We start from the raw sequence: 19,764 nt of genomic DNA, 5'->3' as shown, positions 1-19,764 counted from the left end.
GTCAGGGTCTAGAACTGAGTTCCAATCACCAGCAATTTTAAAATAATCTTTATTTTAAAATTTATTGAGATAGTAATGGATTTTAGAAAAAAAATCATCTTTCTGTATTGAAGGGGCATACAGTTTAAAGAGAAGTATCAGTTTATCTAAATTGGCCTTTTTTAATAACCAAATGACACCATCTACCATCTTCATCTGCAGCATAACTTATACTGTGTTCTTGGAGTGTAGCTTTAATTAGAACTAAAGTTTCAGCACATATTTTTGAGTTTCTAACTGCTGTAATACAGATGTGAAATTTTTAAGTTTTTATGAAGGATTAAAATATCTGAAATTGTGCAGTGTCTCATATGGATATTTAAAAGGAGACCTTTTTCAGGTATATATGGCATTTAGAGACAACTACCTCTGGGAATGTTTATCATTATTAAAAAACTTAAAAGAATCATTGGACAGCCTATGACTGTATAGGAATGAGAAGTGTATTAATTGGTTCTCTTAGAGAACAGCTGATGCAGGGAATAGACTACCAAATTACTCCACAGGGGGGGGGATCCACATTGGATCCCGGAAACTACCATCCCATCAGTCTGACGAGCCTTATCTACAAGGCCATGGAGCGTATTATCATGGAACTTATAAACAAAGACATTGGCAACCTTCAAACACTGGACCCCACCCAGTTTGGGTTCGTGAAGAACTGATCTTGTCTACTGAACCTGATTGACTTCTTCGAATCAGTCTCCAGAGCCATGGACAAGGGTAAGGTGGTCCACACAGCCTATCTAGACCTTGTCAGGGCCTTTGACATCACCCCCCACTATGGAATCATAGATAAACTTACTAAGCTGGGCATTAATCCCTACATCACCCAATGGGTTGCTAACTGACTTACTGATAGAACCCACACTGTAAAAGTAGCCGACTCCAAATCCAGCTCCAGACAAGTGACAAGTGGAGTACCTCACGGTTCAGTCCTAGGACCGCTCTTGTTTCGCATCTACTTCTCTGAAGTACAGGCCAACATTAAGGGACTCTGGCTAACAAAGTTCCCGGATGACCGCAAACTGAGAGCCATTATTGAATCCTGAAATGATGTGGATACTGTACAAAAGAGCCTTACAGAAACAGATGCTTGGTGCCAGAGCCATGGGCTCAAGCTCAATGCCAAGAAATGTATAGTTATCCCCTTTGGGAAAAAACATGTCCCCATAAATTACCATATAGGTGGTTGTACACTAAACACCAAAAGTGTGATAAGAGACTTAGGGACACAGGTGGACAGTGGTCTCACCTTCGATAACCACATCGCCACAACAGTCAGGAACTCCTTATATGTGGCACACTTCATCACTAAGGGCTTTTCATCCAGAAAAAAGGAGGTCATTGTCCCACTGTACTCATCCCTCATTAGACCCATTATAGAATGCAATGCCCCATTTGGTTTGTACCTCTCAAGACATCTGCAACAACTGGAAAGGCCACAGAAATACCTCACTAAAAGAATCACAGGCCTAAAGCAGATGCCCTACACTGACAGCCTTAAAAAACTCCAGCTATACTCTGTGGCATATCGTCTACTCAGAGGCGATCTCTGCTTAACATACAAGACCATGTCAAACCCAGAGCTGTTGGACATGCTACACTTAAAGAAATCCCAATCCCTCAGAGCCACATGCTCCAGGGATCTAAACCTTGTCATCACAATAAACAAAACATACTGGAGGGATAGGTTCCTGACCCAGAGACTCCCCAGACTCTGGAATAGATTACCCATACATGTCAAGCAGAGTGCCTCTTTGGCCCTCTTCAAAAGGAACCTTGACAATTGGATGGAAGAAAAGAAACTCACCCCGGGGATCACGTCAGTCGCCCTGCTAGACAGGGGTCCAGGGAAGTAAAGAGTGTGGGAAGAAATAGCCAGGGAATTGTTATGGCTAGGCTTGTATAGGCCCTAGGGCTGATAGCCTAGTACCAGCCTATGGAACCTATGAAGCTATTAAAGCAAGTACTAGTTTAAACATTTTTAAGAACAGCCTGGACAGTTATTGTGGAAGCAACTGTTTTGGTATACTGGCAGATTAGAAAGGTATTAATACCTATGCTTGAAATTTTGTATGCATGCATGTATGTATTAAAATACTTTATCCATCTTTTATTTTTTACTGGTTCTCATTGCTCAGGTTTCTTGTGAGTTTCCTGAACAAGAGCAGTGTGGGATTTTGAATTGTAAAAAAGATGATGAGAAAATTTTTATTTTTTATAGTATTGTAAATCTCTAATGTTCCAGGAATTTAAAATCTACATCTAACCACGAGTGATCATGGATAAGGACAGAACAAAATAATGTGAGATTAGTGAAATATAAATGAAACATTTGTGTTAGATTGGTTTGAATATCACAAATGTGAGGGTTATTATATTTATAGATGTTAGCTGCTATTGTATTCAAACAATATGTGAAAGAAAGAAAATGAACTTTTCCAATCAATGAATAATCAATGCATGATTCTTCTTTTTAGTATATAAAGCAGCCTGTCTTATAATTAGCAAAAATGAAGAATAAAATTAAAAACTCATCTTCCTTCCATGGGCCTAACCCTAACCTACCAAGTGTGAGAAGAGCGTAAAAAAAATGAACTGAGAACTAAGTCATTTATTACTAACTGTGTAAAACAGAATATGAAAGATGTACAGCAAAAACAGTAACATTTTAAAATCATTAAAATTCATTATTAAGATTTAGTCTACCAAAGATCAGGTAAATTAAATTCTAATAGAAGCAATCCTAAAAAAGTAAACATCTACAAAAAGTTGAATACTTTATTTGTAACAACTCCAATATCAATGCTATGTTAAACTATACTAAATTATGATCTTTCTGACTTTAAAGACATGAACCACAATAAATTCACAAAAGTAATTAATTGTATTATTTTCTGCAGTTTTACTGCAAGTAAACCATTGAATTTTTAGTGCTGAAATAATCTGAAAGTAAAAATATCATCATAAGAAAAATCCTCTAATAATAATATGATTATGTTTTACTTTATCAAAACAGATCTGTGAAGTGCGAGGCAAACTGCATTTAGCTATACTATAGTCACAAAAGATGCCTGATATAAGCTGCACCTGAATAAAAGAGATCAGTCAGACACAAAGTTGAGATGACTTTTAAGAAAATACAATTCCTATTTTGTTTTCAGTGTAATAGAAAACTGTAGAGCACCTTCTAAAAATGTATACTGCCCAGCACTTCCTGTCAGCTCAGCAGAATAAAGGATCAACCATCTTATCCTGAGTTGATGCATCACAATTCAGCAAAATGGAGAGACAACTAAGGAAAGTATTTAACTTACTCAGAAACCAAAGATTTTTGTGGAAGATTTGTTTAGCTTCACTGAGTTCAGTGGTTGTGTATTTATTAGCTGCATAGACTGACATAGACAGCATAGAAAGCTTTGCAGGACACATCTGAAAGTTTATGTTATTTTTAATTAGGTAATTGCAGTATGGAGATAATTTCTGTCTCATTTTTCTTTAGGGTAGATCAGTAGCAAATCTTGTTTTGTTGCCATGCCAAGTAAAATCATACTTGAATTTTGCTATTAAATTATTTTTACTATGTTATGATGGTTAAGTAGTTTAGAGTAAATTTATCTGAGACAACTGGCAATTTGAGATTGTCTTAAAGCCAGATGGGATCTTTTGATAACAATGTTTCTGCTTGCTTAAGGATTGTTCAGCGGACATAAGTTAATGTACCACTCTGATGAGGTCAGATTGTTCTATTCTCTCCAGAACTCCTCTAATCAAAATGATGTTTCTCCTGCCGGGTGCCTGAATGTCTATTATTTTTTCATTAAGTTTTAAAATCTCTTTGTTACTGATTTTGTTTGAGATTTTAAGACTTCACTTTTATCTTCACAGAGTGATTTTATTTTCAGAAGCATCTACTCTTTCAGAGATGTCAGACAATGTTTCAGATGTAGAAGATAGCTGTCTTGACATGTTTTGTATAGCATTCTGGATCAGTTGTAGAGTTAGTTTTAAATCTTCTATACCAAATAATTGGCCAGGTTTTATTTCTCATGTAAATTACTTTTTTTCTTCTTTGCTGGATGCCTTGTACTTTTGTTTGCTGAATCTATCTCTAGAGTTCTGACAGCTGAGACTTTGCTTTTTTGAGATTTGGTCTTCCATTTGTTCTAGCTCTTCAGACATAATTTTGTGATGTTTTGTAAAGATAAACTAGAGGTGTTGTTTTGAAAATGTTTTTAGTTACTGCAGCAATTCTATCTTTCTCTATATGTACTTGCAGACTAGACAATGTCAACTCAGCCAAGGTCTAGGACGGTCCCCAACACATGGCAGATACAAAGCCAAGGAAACACAAACTAAGGTAAGGTGTCAAAAACTGATTCCCAATGCAGTTATGCAGGACATACTTTGTTTATAGTTATCATTAATACATTCAATAATAGGCATAGTTATGCATAGCACAGTCATTTCTTTAAAGCAAAGAATCAACATGGGGCAATACTGCTTGGTCTCTACTTCTGAGGTTTAGGCAAGAATTTTAAGATGCCTTACCACCTACTAAAGATGAAACCATTGTGAGTTAATGTTATTTTCACTGATTTTCTTTTCAGTTCACTGCCTACTTAAGATTTCCTTATATGAATATTATTTCTTTTTACAATGATGTCATGTGATCATTTTGTCAGTTCAATATTTATATTATCATGTTTACTGTATATGGTAATTTGATTTATTTCAAATATAACTGAATTTTCTAACATGCCTATTTAATGTTATATGGCTACTAAGATATTTGCGAATTACCATTCACTTTTCTGTTATTATTTTTATAGTGTAGTCTTTATGTAAAATGTATTCATAAATAGCTGTGCTATATATTTTACATGGATTTTTTCAACTAGGGTCTTGACTGAAAATTGAGTCTCCCAAGTGGGGAGTTTCCCATTGAAAACAATAACATCAATGGCAAAACTGGTAGCACGGTTGCATTTCATGCTGGAAGATCAGAATGCAGAGAGTTCTATTCCCATTCCAGTTTCCAGATAACTGGATTATTTTTCAAACTGTTGACTCTGCAGTGCAGCATTGGGGGGTGCTGTACTCATGGAGTGTGCCATCCTTTGGATGAAATGCTAAACTGAGGTCCTATATACTTAAGTGGTTGAGAAGCATCAAAATTTGTCTTCACTGTGCAGTACATGGATGAAGTGTTTGTTGTTACCCCCCCAACTTGATTTTCTTATTCTTCTTGTAGCAGGGCAAGTATGGAAATGGGTTTACATTAGAGATTCAAAGATGATTTCACTAAATGTTAAATGACTAAAATGTGACACCAAGTGTATATTCAAAGTTGATTTCACTAAATGTTAAATGACTAAAATGTGACACCAAGTGTATATTCAAAGTTGATTTCACTAAATGTTAAATGACTAAAATGTGACACCAAGTGTATATTCAAAGATGATTTCACTAAATGTCAAATGACTAAAATGTGACACCAAGTGTATATTCAAAGATGATTTCATTAAATGTTAAATGACTAAAATGTGACACCAAGTGTATATTCAAAGATGATTTCACTAAATGTCAAATGACTAAAATGTGACACCAAGTGTATATTCAAAGATGATTTCACTAAATGTTAAATGACTAAAATGTGACACCAAGTGTATATTCAAAGATGATTTCACTAAATGTTAAATGACTAAAATGTGACACCAAGTGTATGTAACCTTGGGGAGCAGTATGTTTCGTTTTCATCTGACAATGAGAATACTTAGTAGGCAGCATAAGAGCCCTTCTACAAACACACACACACGCACTCACATGAATGTAGAACTGTTTTTTTGTATTCTCATGGTTTCAGTTTTTCTCAATGTAATCCTAGTCATTTGACTTTCAGCAAACTCATTTAAGTGTTCTCAATCAGATAGATGTTAATCAGTTATTCTCAGCACAGTTTATGTTGCTTTGTAAGCAAATAAACCTAATAGATGCTATTCCTAAACACGCTAAACAGTTGTGTAGAACTTACTTGCTCTTTCATGAGTCAGTAGACCCCACATATAATACCCTATACAATTTATAAAACAATAGCATACACATCAGCATATAGGTATACTCTTCTGGGGAAATAACGTGGAAAAGAAAAGTACTTTTAAATAGCAAAAGAAAAACTTGTACACTTCTCTACTAACTCTCTAGTGCCTTGTACAATGCCTTTAGAGGAGTTTATATCAATAATACAGTTGCAGTCTATATATAATATACATTAAAACAAATTCAAACAATAAAATTCTGAAAATTAAAAAAATTATACAATCCATTCCCCCTACCAAAAAACACTTTCAACTTTCTTCAGTACCAAATTTAACAATGTAAACAGATTCATTCAGTAAAAACATTTTAAAACTTTATCCTCCCTCACTTAGATTAATACATTGTAAAATAATACCTGTTAACTCATCAATATTACTATAACAAAAATTTGAAAAATGAGCTCCCGCAGGGCTTTGTAATTTCTGTTTAATATCCCTAACACGCTCCTGTGACCTAATTTTAATCATCCTGGAAATCTCTTCAATGTAGTTCAGGGCAATTAAGTGCAAAAATGTTGCCCTCATCAGTATAAGTACATTTATTTTTAACTTCAAATTACACCCTATTAATAAATTCAAAGGTAATAAGCACATTATCAACAAATATTACCAGCCACCCCTTGGTTTAAAAATTCCATGGAAATCATTTCCAAAGGCTTGACAAAATAATTGTTTACCAGCATATCCCCAATCTTTGACCATTTGTATAAGAACTTTTTGGCACAGAACATAAAATTTGCTTAAAACAGTTATCCTTTCCCAGAACTGGTGAATATTTCTTAATAAAATTTATTAGCTTGCTATTGATTAAATTATATTCAGTGACAAAATACGCATAATCTTTTTCATCTTTTCTTTATCATATATTTTTTATTATTCAAACTCATACCCATAACAGACAATTGGTATTTTGGGAAACTTGTAAGTTGTACATAAAATTTATAAAAATTCTCATAATCATACCCTTCATTTAAAACATACTCATTGTACAATTTGTTCCATATAAATGAGGTTTGGGACAAACCAATTTGTCCAGGACCCGCTTTTGGGGGAAAGGCAGGGAAACAGGGGTAGTATAGGAGGAATAGGGAGGGGGGAGGGAGGGGGTTTTGTGTATGGTTAAGTGAGGTAGCTGGGTTCTGGACATTAAGGGGTTAATAGGCTTGGGGAGTTAGGGGAAGTGAGGTAGGTTTGCGGAGAGGTTTAGCTTTTATATTATTGTAGCAGGGGAAGTGGTGTCACATTTAGGCTTGAGTTGGTGATCTCCCTCCCTCCTGTTTTTTTTCTTTTTGTGTTACTTTACTTACTGATAGTTCAGGGCCAGAGAAAATGGACAGAATTGTCCTCTTTTGTTCCCCCTTTAGGTGAGGGTGTTGATTGCATTGAGTTTGGGGATCAAGTGAGTTGCTGGATGCTGCTTGATAATAAGTGAGCTTATTTGGATGCTGTTTATTTTGAAAGGGTGAGCAGGTATGCTGCACATTTAAGATTTGGTCAGGGTGAGTGAGTATGCTGCTCTGATGAATGACTTAGGCAGGGTGAGTGGGTATGCTGCCCTGAGGTTGCTTGAAAGAATGTGAAATTTCCAGTTATTTGTTGTTTCATGTGAATAAAGTTAATGATTTGGTTGTGTTAATACAGGTTGTCAACTGTCTTTTGGTGTTGGTGTGAGTCGTTTAAAAGGTGGCCAGGACAAAAATTTTTATTTTTACTACATAGCCTGGTATATGAGTCTGACTACTTAGTAGTCAAACAAAATTATACTAAATACATTAAAAAAGTAAAAAAGTATGAAAAATATGTTTTTATGGTATGGATATTCCCAGCTGACTTTGTTAAGCACTGATGTAGCAGCTGAAAAAAAAATCTGTATTTCTGCATTATGGTTATCTGACGTAATATAGTGTAGCTGCAGGTTCCAGGGATACTGGTATCTGAAATTTAATGGGGAAATTTCTGGAAGAGCAGCTAAAGAGGTAAATTGCATACTTTTAATCATACCTTAGTGCCATGTGGCAGCCCTATTAACTTGTACCCCACCCCTCAGCTCTTGATTTCAAGTGAAAAGCAAAAAAAAAAAAAAGTCTTTGACCAGTCATGCAACACCAAATCCATGCCACCCAGTTCGAAGAGAAAAAAAAAACAGCTTATTTTGTGATTGTCTAATTACAGTATAGCAGCCAATCCATAACTCAGCAAAATAAATAAATAAAATAAAATGAATAAAACACAATGAACCCAACAACGTCCTTTACCATGGGGGTGGGGTTGAGTTGAAATTCAGTACACAGTTAAATACAATTTGGTCTCCAAGGAAAATAATGGCAAATGACAGGGACATGGTAAGCTTTCTTTATCTTTATGTTACACCAAATTCAATTAAAGAAAGATAAAAATGAGAACATCAACATGTCTGTTGGAAAAAAAAATAATTACTTTTTAAAGCCATTCTAGCTGACCATCCACGCTGTTAAAATAATGTCTTTGTCTTCATCAGAAGATGTAATAATCAATCAGCAGTTTGTTTTCATTTACATACCAATATTCAGAGTCAGACATGTAAGACTTGCACAAAGTTTGTAGTCTACATACTCTACACATCCAGTAAACAAGTCATAGATTTTGCTTGATACCTGGAAATATTTTCCTATTTTTTTCCAAACTAGCCTCAACTCCACAGGGAATGCATGCCATTTATAGTTTAAGAGTTAATCCCCTCATATCTGTTGACCATTGAGATAGCTCTGCAGGTGCTATCACCCACTCATTTCCATTTTGGGGTGAAAGCATGAACAGGGTATGCCCATTATCCAGGCAACCATCACAATTGTTTTACTTAAAGCTTGTCTTTCCCTTGTTATGCTCACACAGCCCCATGGGTTAGGTATGTAACGGGGTGGTATGAGGACTTGTTACTCATTTCTATGAGTCAGACAACTCCCAATAGCCCCTCAGCATTGTTGGAAGACATCTCTGTTCACTTCTAGTCCTTACCATGAATAGTTGGTGCAGTGCACAGCCAGGGGCATATGCCCCAAATCCTAACCCCAGGGAGAGGTAAGTAGACTGCACATCATCACTTCTCTACTTCTGTATCTAGTTCTTCCAGAGCTCTGGCTGCTAACCTAACAAACACCTGAGTCACAGTCAGGGCTTCATTTTCCTATGCCCAAGACAGGCTATAAAACATTGGATTTTGTATTGAAAAAAAATTCTTCACTTTTGTGTTTAAACTATGCTTCCCTTCAGGCAAATGGCAAAACCTCTTTATGTGTGATCATACTTTACTAAAACACATATCTGTCAGATACAATATTTATGTCTTTAGGAAAGTAAAAGGGTTTTCCAATGAACATATTTATCATTGTGCATATAAGAGAGACACAGAGAGACAGAGAGAGAGAGAGAGAGAGAACACGTTTTGTGTTATTACTTAAAACATACAAGTCTGACTCATTGGTAAACCTGTTTGCAGCAGATATCATTACTTTTCCACATTCAACATTTCATTATGCTACAATGCCCTGTACTGTACTACAACATTCAATTCTTAGTATATATAAATATAAAGAAAAAAACTTACCTCTTGTCCAGTGGCAATATCTATTGCTGTGTACACAGTACCCGAAGCCCTACAGTGATAATACAAATACAAATTACTATCATGAATTAACAACAAGTGATCATTACAATAAATTCAAACAGGACCCTCCACTTCAGATTTCAAGCAGAAGGAATCAAATGTGTAAGATAAAATACAAACCTTGACCTTTCCTGTAAAAATCGTACATTATCCCTATTTAGCTGTCTGGATAACTGACCTGCTTCAAAATTACTGTGAGCATCTACCATTGTATGAGACACATAGTTGTAACTGAAATTAAGCACCATTCCTTATGGTGGATTGCACAACAATTTATTACACGGATATGGCTGTTATGTCAGTAAGCTAATGTTACACAATTTTAGTGCACCGTTTCGTGAAGCATCAGCTTTGCACAAGACTGGAATGAAAGTCACCAGCTGTTTTTTCTATCATTCCATTACAAATAGTGATATAATCCTTTATTAAAAATTCCTTAACAAAACAATTTGTTTCACATGCATTAAAATATAGGTTATTTTTCCATATGATAGACTTTCAGTAGCTGAGTAAAACTGTGCTTTCTGTTAATTAAAACTAAAGGAGAAGTGTAAGGAGAGGAAGACACATTATGCGTTGTGTTTCACAGCAATTCATAGTGTAAAATTAATATGACCAGCAGGAAGAGTTGAAGGTAATTATATTAGTTAACTCCTTCAATGGCTTCAGCATTGCCTTTCATGTCACCAGATTCCATTCAAATGGAATGAAACTCTGTTTTTCATTGCTATCCTGATGCTAATTTTAAGTTTCAGGAGCACATCATACAGTAAACTGTAAGAACAAAGCAGCATAAAATGTTGTTGTTGTCTTTTGGCTTTTCCCAGTTAGGGGTCGCCACAGCGGAACTCCGGTCTGCTAATGATTGGCAGTAGATTTTCACGAACACCGAGGTGCCAGCTCGATGTTCAACCTTCAGCGAAGGCAAGCCTATTTATGCATGTCTTTCGAACAGCCACCCAACCGCGCGGAAGACATGCAGACTCCACACAGAAGGCACTCCCCGCACTCCAGCCGAGAATCGAATGGGAGAACCTCTTGCTGTGAGGCAACAATGATACCGCTGCACCACAGTAGAAGTTAAAGCAGCATAAAATAATTTTGATAAATAGCAGGAAAACAAAAGGATATAACCAGACCCCTTATCTCTTGATTAAGTCTTTTATAAATGTTGTAATATGGAAAAAAGTATGTGTATGTATGAATTTACCATGCCAACTATGCATAAAATTATTTTTTACAGATTTTAAATAAATATAGCAAAAACACATTCTGTAAAAGGGTTTCATTTATATATTATACTTATTTTTTTTAAATAATGGACAGTCGTGTCATCAATACTTCCTGTATAGTAGGTCAACAATTAACTTATCAAATTTTTTCTCTTCCACTTTTGTCACGAGAATTACCCTTCTCTTGCTGTATTTTCCATTACTTAATTGCAAGATCACATTTTAGGAAGTTACCAGGCTGTTCTTTGCAGGGTGAGTCTCTTTTCCCTTTGGTTGTAAGACTTTGGAATCCATATGCTTAACTAAGGAAATATGGAATGTTAAGGTCCTACAGTTAAGAGGTACAGGGGACGTTAGCTGTGTTGTGTAACTGATTGGTTTAGAGAGGTAATTCCCTTATTTCTTAATCTATTTAACTACTTACATATGAGTGATGCCTCCAGGTGCATCTACAGTTAACTCCTACTGATGCATCTAGGCATCAAATATTGCTTGTTCATATTTGCATCAATAATTCCAAAATCATGCTATGTAAAGGTGTGAAAATATTTCATCTTAAAGCTTACAGAATGGCAGCTCAAATGCATTAATAGTTGACCTCTGTCTAGTGCAGATAAATAGATATTAACTGTTATTTTTTATGATATTAATTTATATAGATAAAATTTTCACATTTTTCTAAATATATCAACAACCAAGTAACACAGACATAACTTCTTAGCCTCATATGAAAACTCTCAGCTAGATGAATAAAATACTGCTGACAGTATGCGTGTAACTTGACTGGTTGCCGAGATCTTTTTAATTGTTTATAAAATATTACAAATGTAATAGTGACTAAGACAGATTCTGCATGCCTTGTCCAGCATGCAGGATCAGTGCAGGAGCTATAGCAGGCAATATGTCGGCCGTGCAATCCAGGAACAGCCTGCAGGGGCGTGCACGAGCTCTCCTGCACGGACTAAGCCCCTGTATGCAAATCATCCCATTTGCAGGAGAAATCCATGCAAATGAGGTGAATTTGCAATCCAGGGAGCTTGCAACCGCCCATGCAGGACTAGTGCAATCTGCAGAAATGTACTCAGTTAGTAACCGAGTACATTTCTGCAAAATCCAAAACAGAGCCGTGACAGCCCCAAATATAGGCTGCATACCAGTCAGGAAGCATGCCAATGGCTAAGTATAAGCCCATTGGCACTGCAAACAACATAAAAAAAAAATCAAATTTTATTTTTTTAGCCGATCTCAGCTGTTTAAGAGTAGGGCAGCGGTGCGCAAATGGGATCACGGGGGGGGGGGGGGGGTAATAAAATAAACTTAAAATAAGCATTCCAACTAAAATCACTATTCACATGCAAGTCAATGCCAGGCAGAAGACAACATAGCCAGTGAGTAGTGGTTGCTAAGGGGGGAGGCTCAGTGTGAGACATGTAACTATGCATTAGCAGGCAATCCTATGCAAATGAGGGGAATGATACTGAATCTCAGATTTCAATGCTACCCAACAGTGTAAAAGTAGGAATAGCTTGGTGCAATCCTAGGAGTTAGCTGACATCACAGGGGAGTGTGTCAGGCATACTGTAAGCAGATTGGAGCCCTGTGGCTCATGTTTGCTCCTAGCTAAGCACAGCTAAGCAAGGGGGTGTGTCTGTCTCTGCCTAGCACTCTTTACATTGCCTAAGCAGATGTGCGCACCGCGCACCAGGTTTTAAAGGTTTAACAAAAAAGTTAAACAAGGAAATAGCAGCTCTGTGCACATTTGAGCACTCTGTTTGTGTGGAGCTCCCCCGGGCTTACACAGGAAGGCAATGGGAAGGGAAAACAACAGTAGGAAGGTAATCTAGGAGAACTAGCATAGCTGGCAGGTGAAATGTATAAGAATCAGTCAATTACACAGGCAGCAGCCCAGCCCAGCCCAGAACACTACTATAAACTATGCAAACATCTTCCCCTCTGGTTTTTCCCACACTCTACACCACCGGTGTAAATAAGCAGGGAACTTTTAACACTCAAATCAACAGACTGATAGGGGCTGCAATAGCTATCATACAACAACGTGTGGAAGAGGTTGAGGGGGGTGAGGATATGACTGATGTCGACCAACCCACAGTCAGGAGATGGAGAAGAGTGTACAGACCCAGGGTAACCTACCAGGGGCTACATGAGCTGGAGATAGTGTAGGAGGTGGACAAGGACCTCCTACAGCAAATTGTTGAGCTGTGCCGGCCACGCCTGACACACAGAACAAACAGAGGGGAATTCATCCCAGTGGATTCCAAGGTATGTGTAGGCCTAAGAATAATAGCTACAGGTACCTTCCAAAGGCCAACTGAGGATATGATGGGGATCTCACAGGCATCAGCTTCCAGGGTACTCCACCAGTTCCTGGATGGCATGTCAGCACATCTTGGTGAGCACGTATATTTCTCCAACAACCGTGAGGCTTTGGCCAGCAATATGCAACTGTTCCACCAAATAGCAGAATACCCTGAGGTAGTGGGTGCTACAGACTGCACGCACATATGCATCAAAGCACCAAACAGTGAGCGGGGTAGGGTCTACATCAACCACAAGGGCTTCCCATCCATCAACTGCCAGGTCATGTGCGATGCCCAGGGCATAATAATGAATATGTGTGCTGGCTGCCCTGGAAGCTATCATGATTCCCACATCTGGCATCTGACACAGCTGTACCAGAGATTTGCCAATGGGGACATCCCTCATGGGTCACCTAGTGGGGGATGCTGGATACACACTGGAGCCATGACTGATGACACCCATCAGAAATGCACACACACCCGAACAAGAACTCCATAATGAGTCACACACACAGACCAGAATTATAGTAGAGCATGCGTTTGGGATGCTCAAGTCACGGTTCTGGTGCCTGGACACATCCGGTGGAGCCTTGCAGTACTCACCAGCTACATGTACCCAAATTGTCCTCATATGTGCCATGCTACACAATATGATCCTGCGCAAACAACTGCAACAGGAACAGCACAGGGAAAGGCCACATAGCCCCCCACCATTGCCAAGATCTGCACAGGCACAGAGTGACTTGGAGGAGGAACAACCTGAGCCTGCCCCAGTAGGCAGAAGAAGGCGTGCCCAGTATGCCCTGGCCTTGGCAAAGAGGCAATGCATAGCACATACACTGACACAGGAGGGACCCAGGGAATAACACCTCTCTCTGACTCTCACATACAGTAAAAGGGATGCCAAACATTACACTACCTGTGCTCAACCATGTATAGGGAGTGTACTATGGGCATCCGACATAGGCAGCCCTGCAGCACCACCCTCAATACTGGGACACCCACAAGGTAAGTGACTCACACATGCCAGTCAATGGGATTTACATACCCAACAACAGACACAGCCAGCAGGACAGGTGTAGACAAACACAAATAAAGGCTGTGCTATGGCCTCTAAATGATGCCTATGGGTACCCTCCCTCCCAGGCCTACACAGACAGACCACAGCAGGTCAGGCAGTGGGATGTTAATTCTGAAGGGTAGGAAGTCAGAAACTAATATATAGGTAAATCAAAGCTAAGATCTGTAGTACACTGGTATGCCTCTAGTCAGCATGATAGGTAATAATACAGAATGAAATGGAGTACCTGACATTCCAGTACAGTCATAGCAAATGTGTACAAGTCTCAGGTGTGCCCTCCCGTTCTACATAGTAATGTAATAACAGTCAGGTGTGTCCCCCAATCCTGTGTAGAAAAGTAGAAATAGTCAGGTGTGCCCCCCCATCCTATATAGAAATGTAATAACAGTCATTGCCAAATGATCGACGGATACCCTGCAGTAACAGTATGCTACCTGTAGGTGTACAATACAAAGGTCAGCACTGCAGTACAAACAACCTGGACTCGATCCACACATTCAATACAGACGGGCATAGTGGGCATGCTCACACACTTAAAGAAATGAAGGCAATGTCAGTCAACAACATACTGAAAGGTCATACTGGGCATGCTCACACACTTAAACACATGAAGGCCATGTCTGCAAACACCAGTGGACCAGACATATCTGGCAATCGCAGACGCTAGTGCAGACATTCCTCAGTATGTACCACTCATCCTTTGCACACACAGTGGATAGGAATAAAGACAACACACCATAATTAGCCAAAGGTGGATGTACATAGATGTGTGGAAGAGGGTAACTGTGACAAGGAGCCACCCAAGCCTGTCCCACCCAGCACACAGCCAAATGGCCACAACCACATGAGGTTCAGATGTCACGCACTGCAGATACTAGCCACTGGTATCTGTCAGCATTACAGACTATGTGGTGCAAGTGCTAGCTGTGCAACATGACTATACAAGGACATAGTCAACTAGCAGCTGTATACACGTACCTGTGAAATATGACCCTGTGTGTGCCCGCATGTGGTGTGTCAACCTCTAGATGAATGGGTTATGTCCCATGTACACACACTGCCCTCCCCATAGCCCTACTGTGGGAAGCCTGCTGAGGTTATCCACTGTGAAATACATCTTTGGGAGAGTTGTAGCCCAGTAATCTCTGTGGCTCATCCTATAACTTCTTACTGCTGTGTGTGATAAACTAGTTAGGTAGGAGTTCCAATCCCAGACATGGCAACTGTGTGTGTGTGTGTGTGTGTGTGTGTGTGTGTGTGTGTGTGTGTGTGTCTGTGTAGAGAGCAATGCTTTTTAGGATAGTCACACTCCCTACAGTTCAAATGCTCTACTTTGGTAAGGCTGCTGATGTCATCCACCTAGAAATACACCTCTGGGAAGGTTGTAGCCCTGTAATCTCCGTAGCACATCCCATAACTGTGTACTGCTGTAGTGTGATACAATAGTTATGTATGAGTTTTAATCCCAGACATGGCAAGTGTGTGTGTGTGTGTGTGTGTGTGTGTGTGTGTGTGTGTGTGTGTGTGTGTGTGTGTGTGTGTGTGTTTGTGTGTGTGTGTGTCTGTGTGTGTGTGTGTGTGTGTCTGTCTGTATAGAGAGCAATGCTTTTTAGGGTAGTCACACTCCCTACAGTTCAACTGCTCTACTTTGGTAAGGCTACTGATGTCATCCACCTAGAAATACACCTGTGGGAAGGTTGTAGCCCAGTAATCTCCACAGCGTGTCCTTTAATTGTGTACTGCTGTAGTGTGATACGATAGTTAGGTAGGAGTTCTAATCCCAGACTTGGCAAGTGTGTGTGTGTGTGTGTGTGTGTCTGTCTGTCTGACTCTGTCTGTGTAGAGAGCAATCCTTTTTAGAGTAGTCACATTCCCTACAATTCAAATGCTCTACTTTGTCAAGGCTGCTAATGTCATCCATCTAGAAATACACCTCTGAGAAGGTTGTAGCCCAGTAATCCCCATAGCATGTGCCATAACTGCATACTGCTGTAGTGTGATATAGAACTCTAGTAGGGGTTCTATTCCCACACATGGCAGTTGTGGATGTTTTGTGTGTGTCTATGTCTGTGTAGGGAGCAATGCATTTTAGGCTAGTCACACTCAGTGCAATTCAAATGCCCTACTTATGCAGTCCTGCTGATGTCATTCACTGTGAAATACACCTTTGGGGAAGGGGAGCTCCAGCAATCCCTGTGATGCGTCCTATAACAGCATCATGCTGTAGTGTGATATAAAAGTCTGGTAGGGGTTCAATTCACACACATAGAAATTGTGGATATTTTCTGGGTGTTTCTATGTCTGTGTAGGGAGCAATGCATTTTAGGCTAGTCACACTCAGTACAATTCAAATGCCCTATTTTGGCAATCCTGCTGATATCATTCACAGTGAAATACACCTTTGGGGAAGGAGTACTCCAGTAATCTCCATAGTGCATCTTATAATAATGTAGTGCTGTAGTGTAATATACTAGTTAGATAGTTCTAATCCCAGACATGTCAGGTGTGTGTGTGTGTGTGTGTGTGTGTGTGTGTGTGTTTGTGTGTGTGTGTGTCTGTGTTTGTCATTCATATCCTGTGTGGTGGTGGTTGTGAGTGTGTAACAACTGGACTCAATGTGGAGCAGGTTTTGCAAATTTCATATGTGGTGGGCCAACTATATATCACAATGTTCACTGTACAGGGATAACAGATGTGAAACAGCCAAGAGGCTGGGGTGCAAATCCATACCCCTAAATGTGACATCAATGCCAGCTGAACAACATTAGCAACCCTTGCATTACCCAGGGGAGCACTCTCAACCTATGTCGCATGCACACAGGCACTTGCCTAGGCAACAACCGCTATGTTGGTAGTACCCTGCATATTTCCCACTGATAGTAACCATGGTGTTATTGCAGTGGGCTACAGATGGCATGGCACCCTGTCCATCAGTCTAGTAGGCATGTACCAACAGTACACCTCCCTCATGTTCCCCACTGGACACCTGCAACACCTGTGGTGCCATCAAATGTGACCCACAAAGGACATACCATGCCTGAAACACAAGCCCTGTATGGACAGATACCACTGACACCAGGCAATACCAGTATCATGCTATCAATGTAGGTGCAAGCTCAACCTGCTGTCCATTAACAGTTCCCGCCACATGAGGCCAGAACTGGCACATCTGCTGATAACGATCTGTGTACACAACATGGGCCAGACACCCCAGGTACATTTCCACATGTCACTGTACATGCATGTGGGAGGTGTGCATATCCCAGACACTGTCCATATCATGGACTAAGCAACACATACATGGCAAGCTATGCACACCGTTGGTCACACATAATAGTCACCCAGGTGACTGGATGGTGAATACAATACCCACCTGTGTGGGCGACTCCAGACACTACACCCCCGAGCCACAATGCAGACCATTGTCATGTGGCTTGATGCCAAGGTATACCCATCACCTGGCCTTGTATAACCATCTGGCACCATCAACCACAACACACCCATGAAGCAGTGCACACATGCATGTCAGTACTGACACCCATGCCTGTGTGTGTGGTATAAGATGTGTATGACCACATTCACACTCACTACAACCCCCAATGGCATACTGAAGCATGCTGTCAGATGTCAGACACCTCCACATACCCTTTGCACATATAACCTTTGTATGACCCCTGTGGTGCATGTGATATCTGCACAGTACTGTGTTGTGGCAATCCTACTAGTGATGAGTTGTATTCCTGGCCCTGCAAGTGTGGCAATGTGTATGCGTCCCTGTCAGAGCGTGGCTATGTTGACGCTGACACCTGTTCATGTGGGCAGGCACGTGCACTACATCTACCACACAGCTTTCATATCCCTGTTGTAGATGTCACTCACCATCACATATACGTTCTGAGGGCTCCCCAACATGTAACCTATGTGGTGCATCCAATAACTGCATGGACATGTGATAGTACTACATAGTCATCAGGGGTTTAATACGCTGTACTGGTAGGTGTGTGACACAAACATGCTTATGTTTTGCTCTCCCACACATCCCCAGCATTTCTGTGCCTCTGTCTGCCTCTCTCACTCCCTCTCTGGTGGATGTGGAGACGTACACCTGCATTGCTTAGACAGCAGCATGTGTGCTTTAAGTGATGCTCAGGATCAGCTGATGGCCTCTGCACGAATTGCAGCCCTCCTCTAGCTGATTGCATGCGGAACAGCTGTGGTAACATTTCCCTAGCCAAATACATGGACACACACACACCAATATCCAGGAACATCATATTGGTGTTGGGCCTTTCATTCACTGTGAACAGGAACTTGATCTGTTGTTTGGCAAACAGCATGTCAGATGAATTGGGGTTTACCTCTAACAACATACACAGGAGGGAGATGTGCCTAACCTGACTACAGAAATTAAGTGCTGATATACTGCATTTGGAGTAATGTTGGTTTAACAGGGCGTGTGTGTGGATATGGCTGTACTACATGTTTTCATACCAGCCATGTCAGTGCTATGTTTATAAGGGAACACCCATCTGTAGGGCCATCTGCAGACTGGCCAGTGTGTGGTACCTTTTTTTCCAGGTGTTACCCACAGATGACCTACCTGTATACTGCAGAAGGTAGTGTGAGGACTGCAGCCTGTAGATGGTGACAGCCGTGAGAGTTACTGACTTCATATCCCTCATAGGACATATGGTGCAAAGAACCTTGTTACAACAGTAAATGTACGAGGTTATCACAGCAACATGCCAATATTGGCCCTGTGTATGTGCCTCCAGCCACAACCCTGTCAACCTTTGTACATATGTCATGCAGTAAGGGGTGCATATGTACTGTACACCATAATTAGTGACAGCATATCTGATAACAAGCCAGTGATATATCAGACTGCTACACATGTAATGTATAGTAGGGGTTATATTTGATGACATAACCTGGACATTCTGTGGTTGTGTGTACAGTACTGAAGTCTGTGTACTTATGGTGATTGTCGGCAGTAAAATGTATTGTTAATATGTACCTTGGCCTGTGTACAGACTGTGGTAGATGCCATTGTTCTTGGTCCTGTTCTATCTGATGTTACATGCTGCTCCACTGTATGTTACCCTATCGGCTTGCATGTTTGTAGTGCCGTACACGCACATGTTCCATACCACAGACAGGCAGCGGACCACACTGTGTAGCGGCCCTGTATATGTAGGGTTAGTGTGTAAGTGGAACATATGAGGTTGGTGTTGAACAGATAGTCCATATACTGCAATAATATGCTAGCAAGCCATATGTAGCTGTGGCTGTGTTCACATTGGTTGTGGTTATGCACTTTCACACAGGTGTATGTTACTCTGTGCTGTGG

At 40.0% G+C, this 19,764-nt stretch overlaps 1 protein-coding gene across 4 annotated transcripts in view; it reads right to left on the bottom strand.

The window, feature by feature from the left end:
- LOC122815412 (serine/threonine-protein kinase PAK 3) overlaps positions 1–19,764 on the bottom strand; it is a 1,296,647-nt gene that overhangs the window by 198,938 nt on the left and 1,077,945 nt on the right. For all 4 annotated transcript variants that reach the window (XM_044087883.1, XM_044087885.1, XM_044087884.1 and 1 more), the window contains one exon: positions 9,724–9,772. In XM_044087883.1, the coding sequence (XP_043943818.1) occupies positions 9,724–9,772 (49 nt within the window). The remainder of the gene's footprint in view (positions 1–9,723; positions 9,773–19,764) is intronic.

This window comes from Protopterus annectens, chromosome 11.part0 (genome assembly GCF_019279795.1).
Source record: "Protopterus annectens isolate FY-2018-M chromosome 11.part0, PAN1.0, whole genome shotgun sequence".
Taxonomy (NCBI): domain Eukaryota; kingdom Metazoa; phylum Chordata; order Ceratodontiformes; family Protopteridae; genus Protopterus; species Protopterus annectens.
This window is presented reverse-complemented; position numbering and strand designations above follow the sequence as displayed.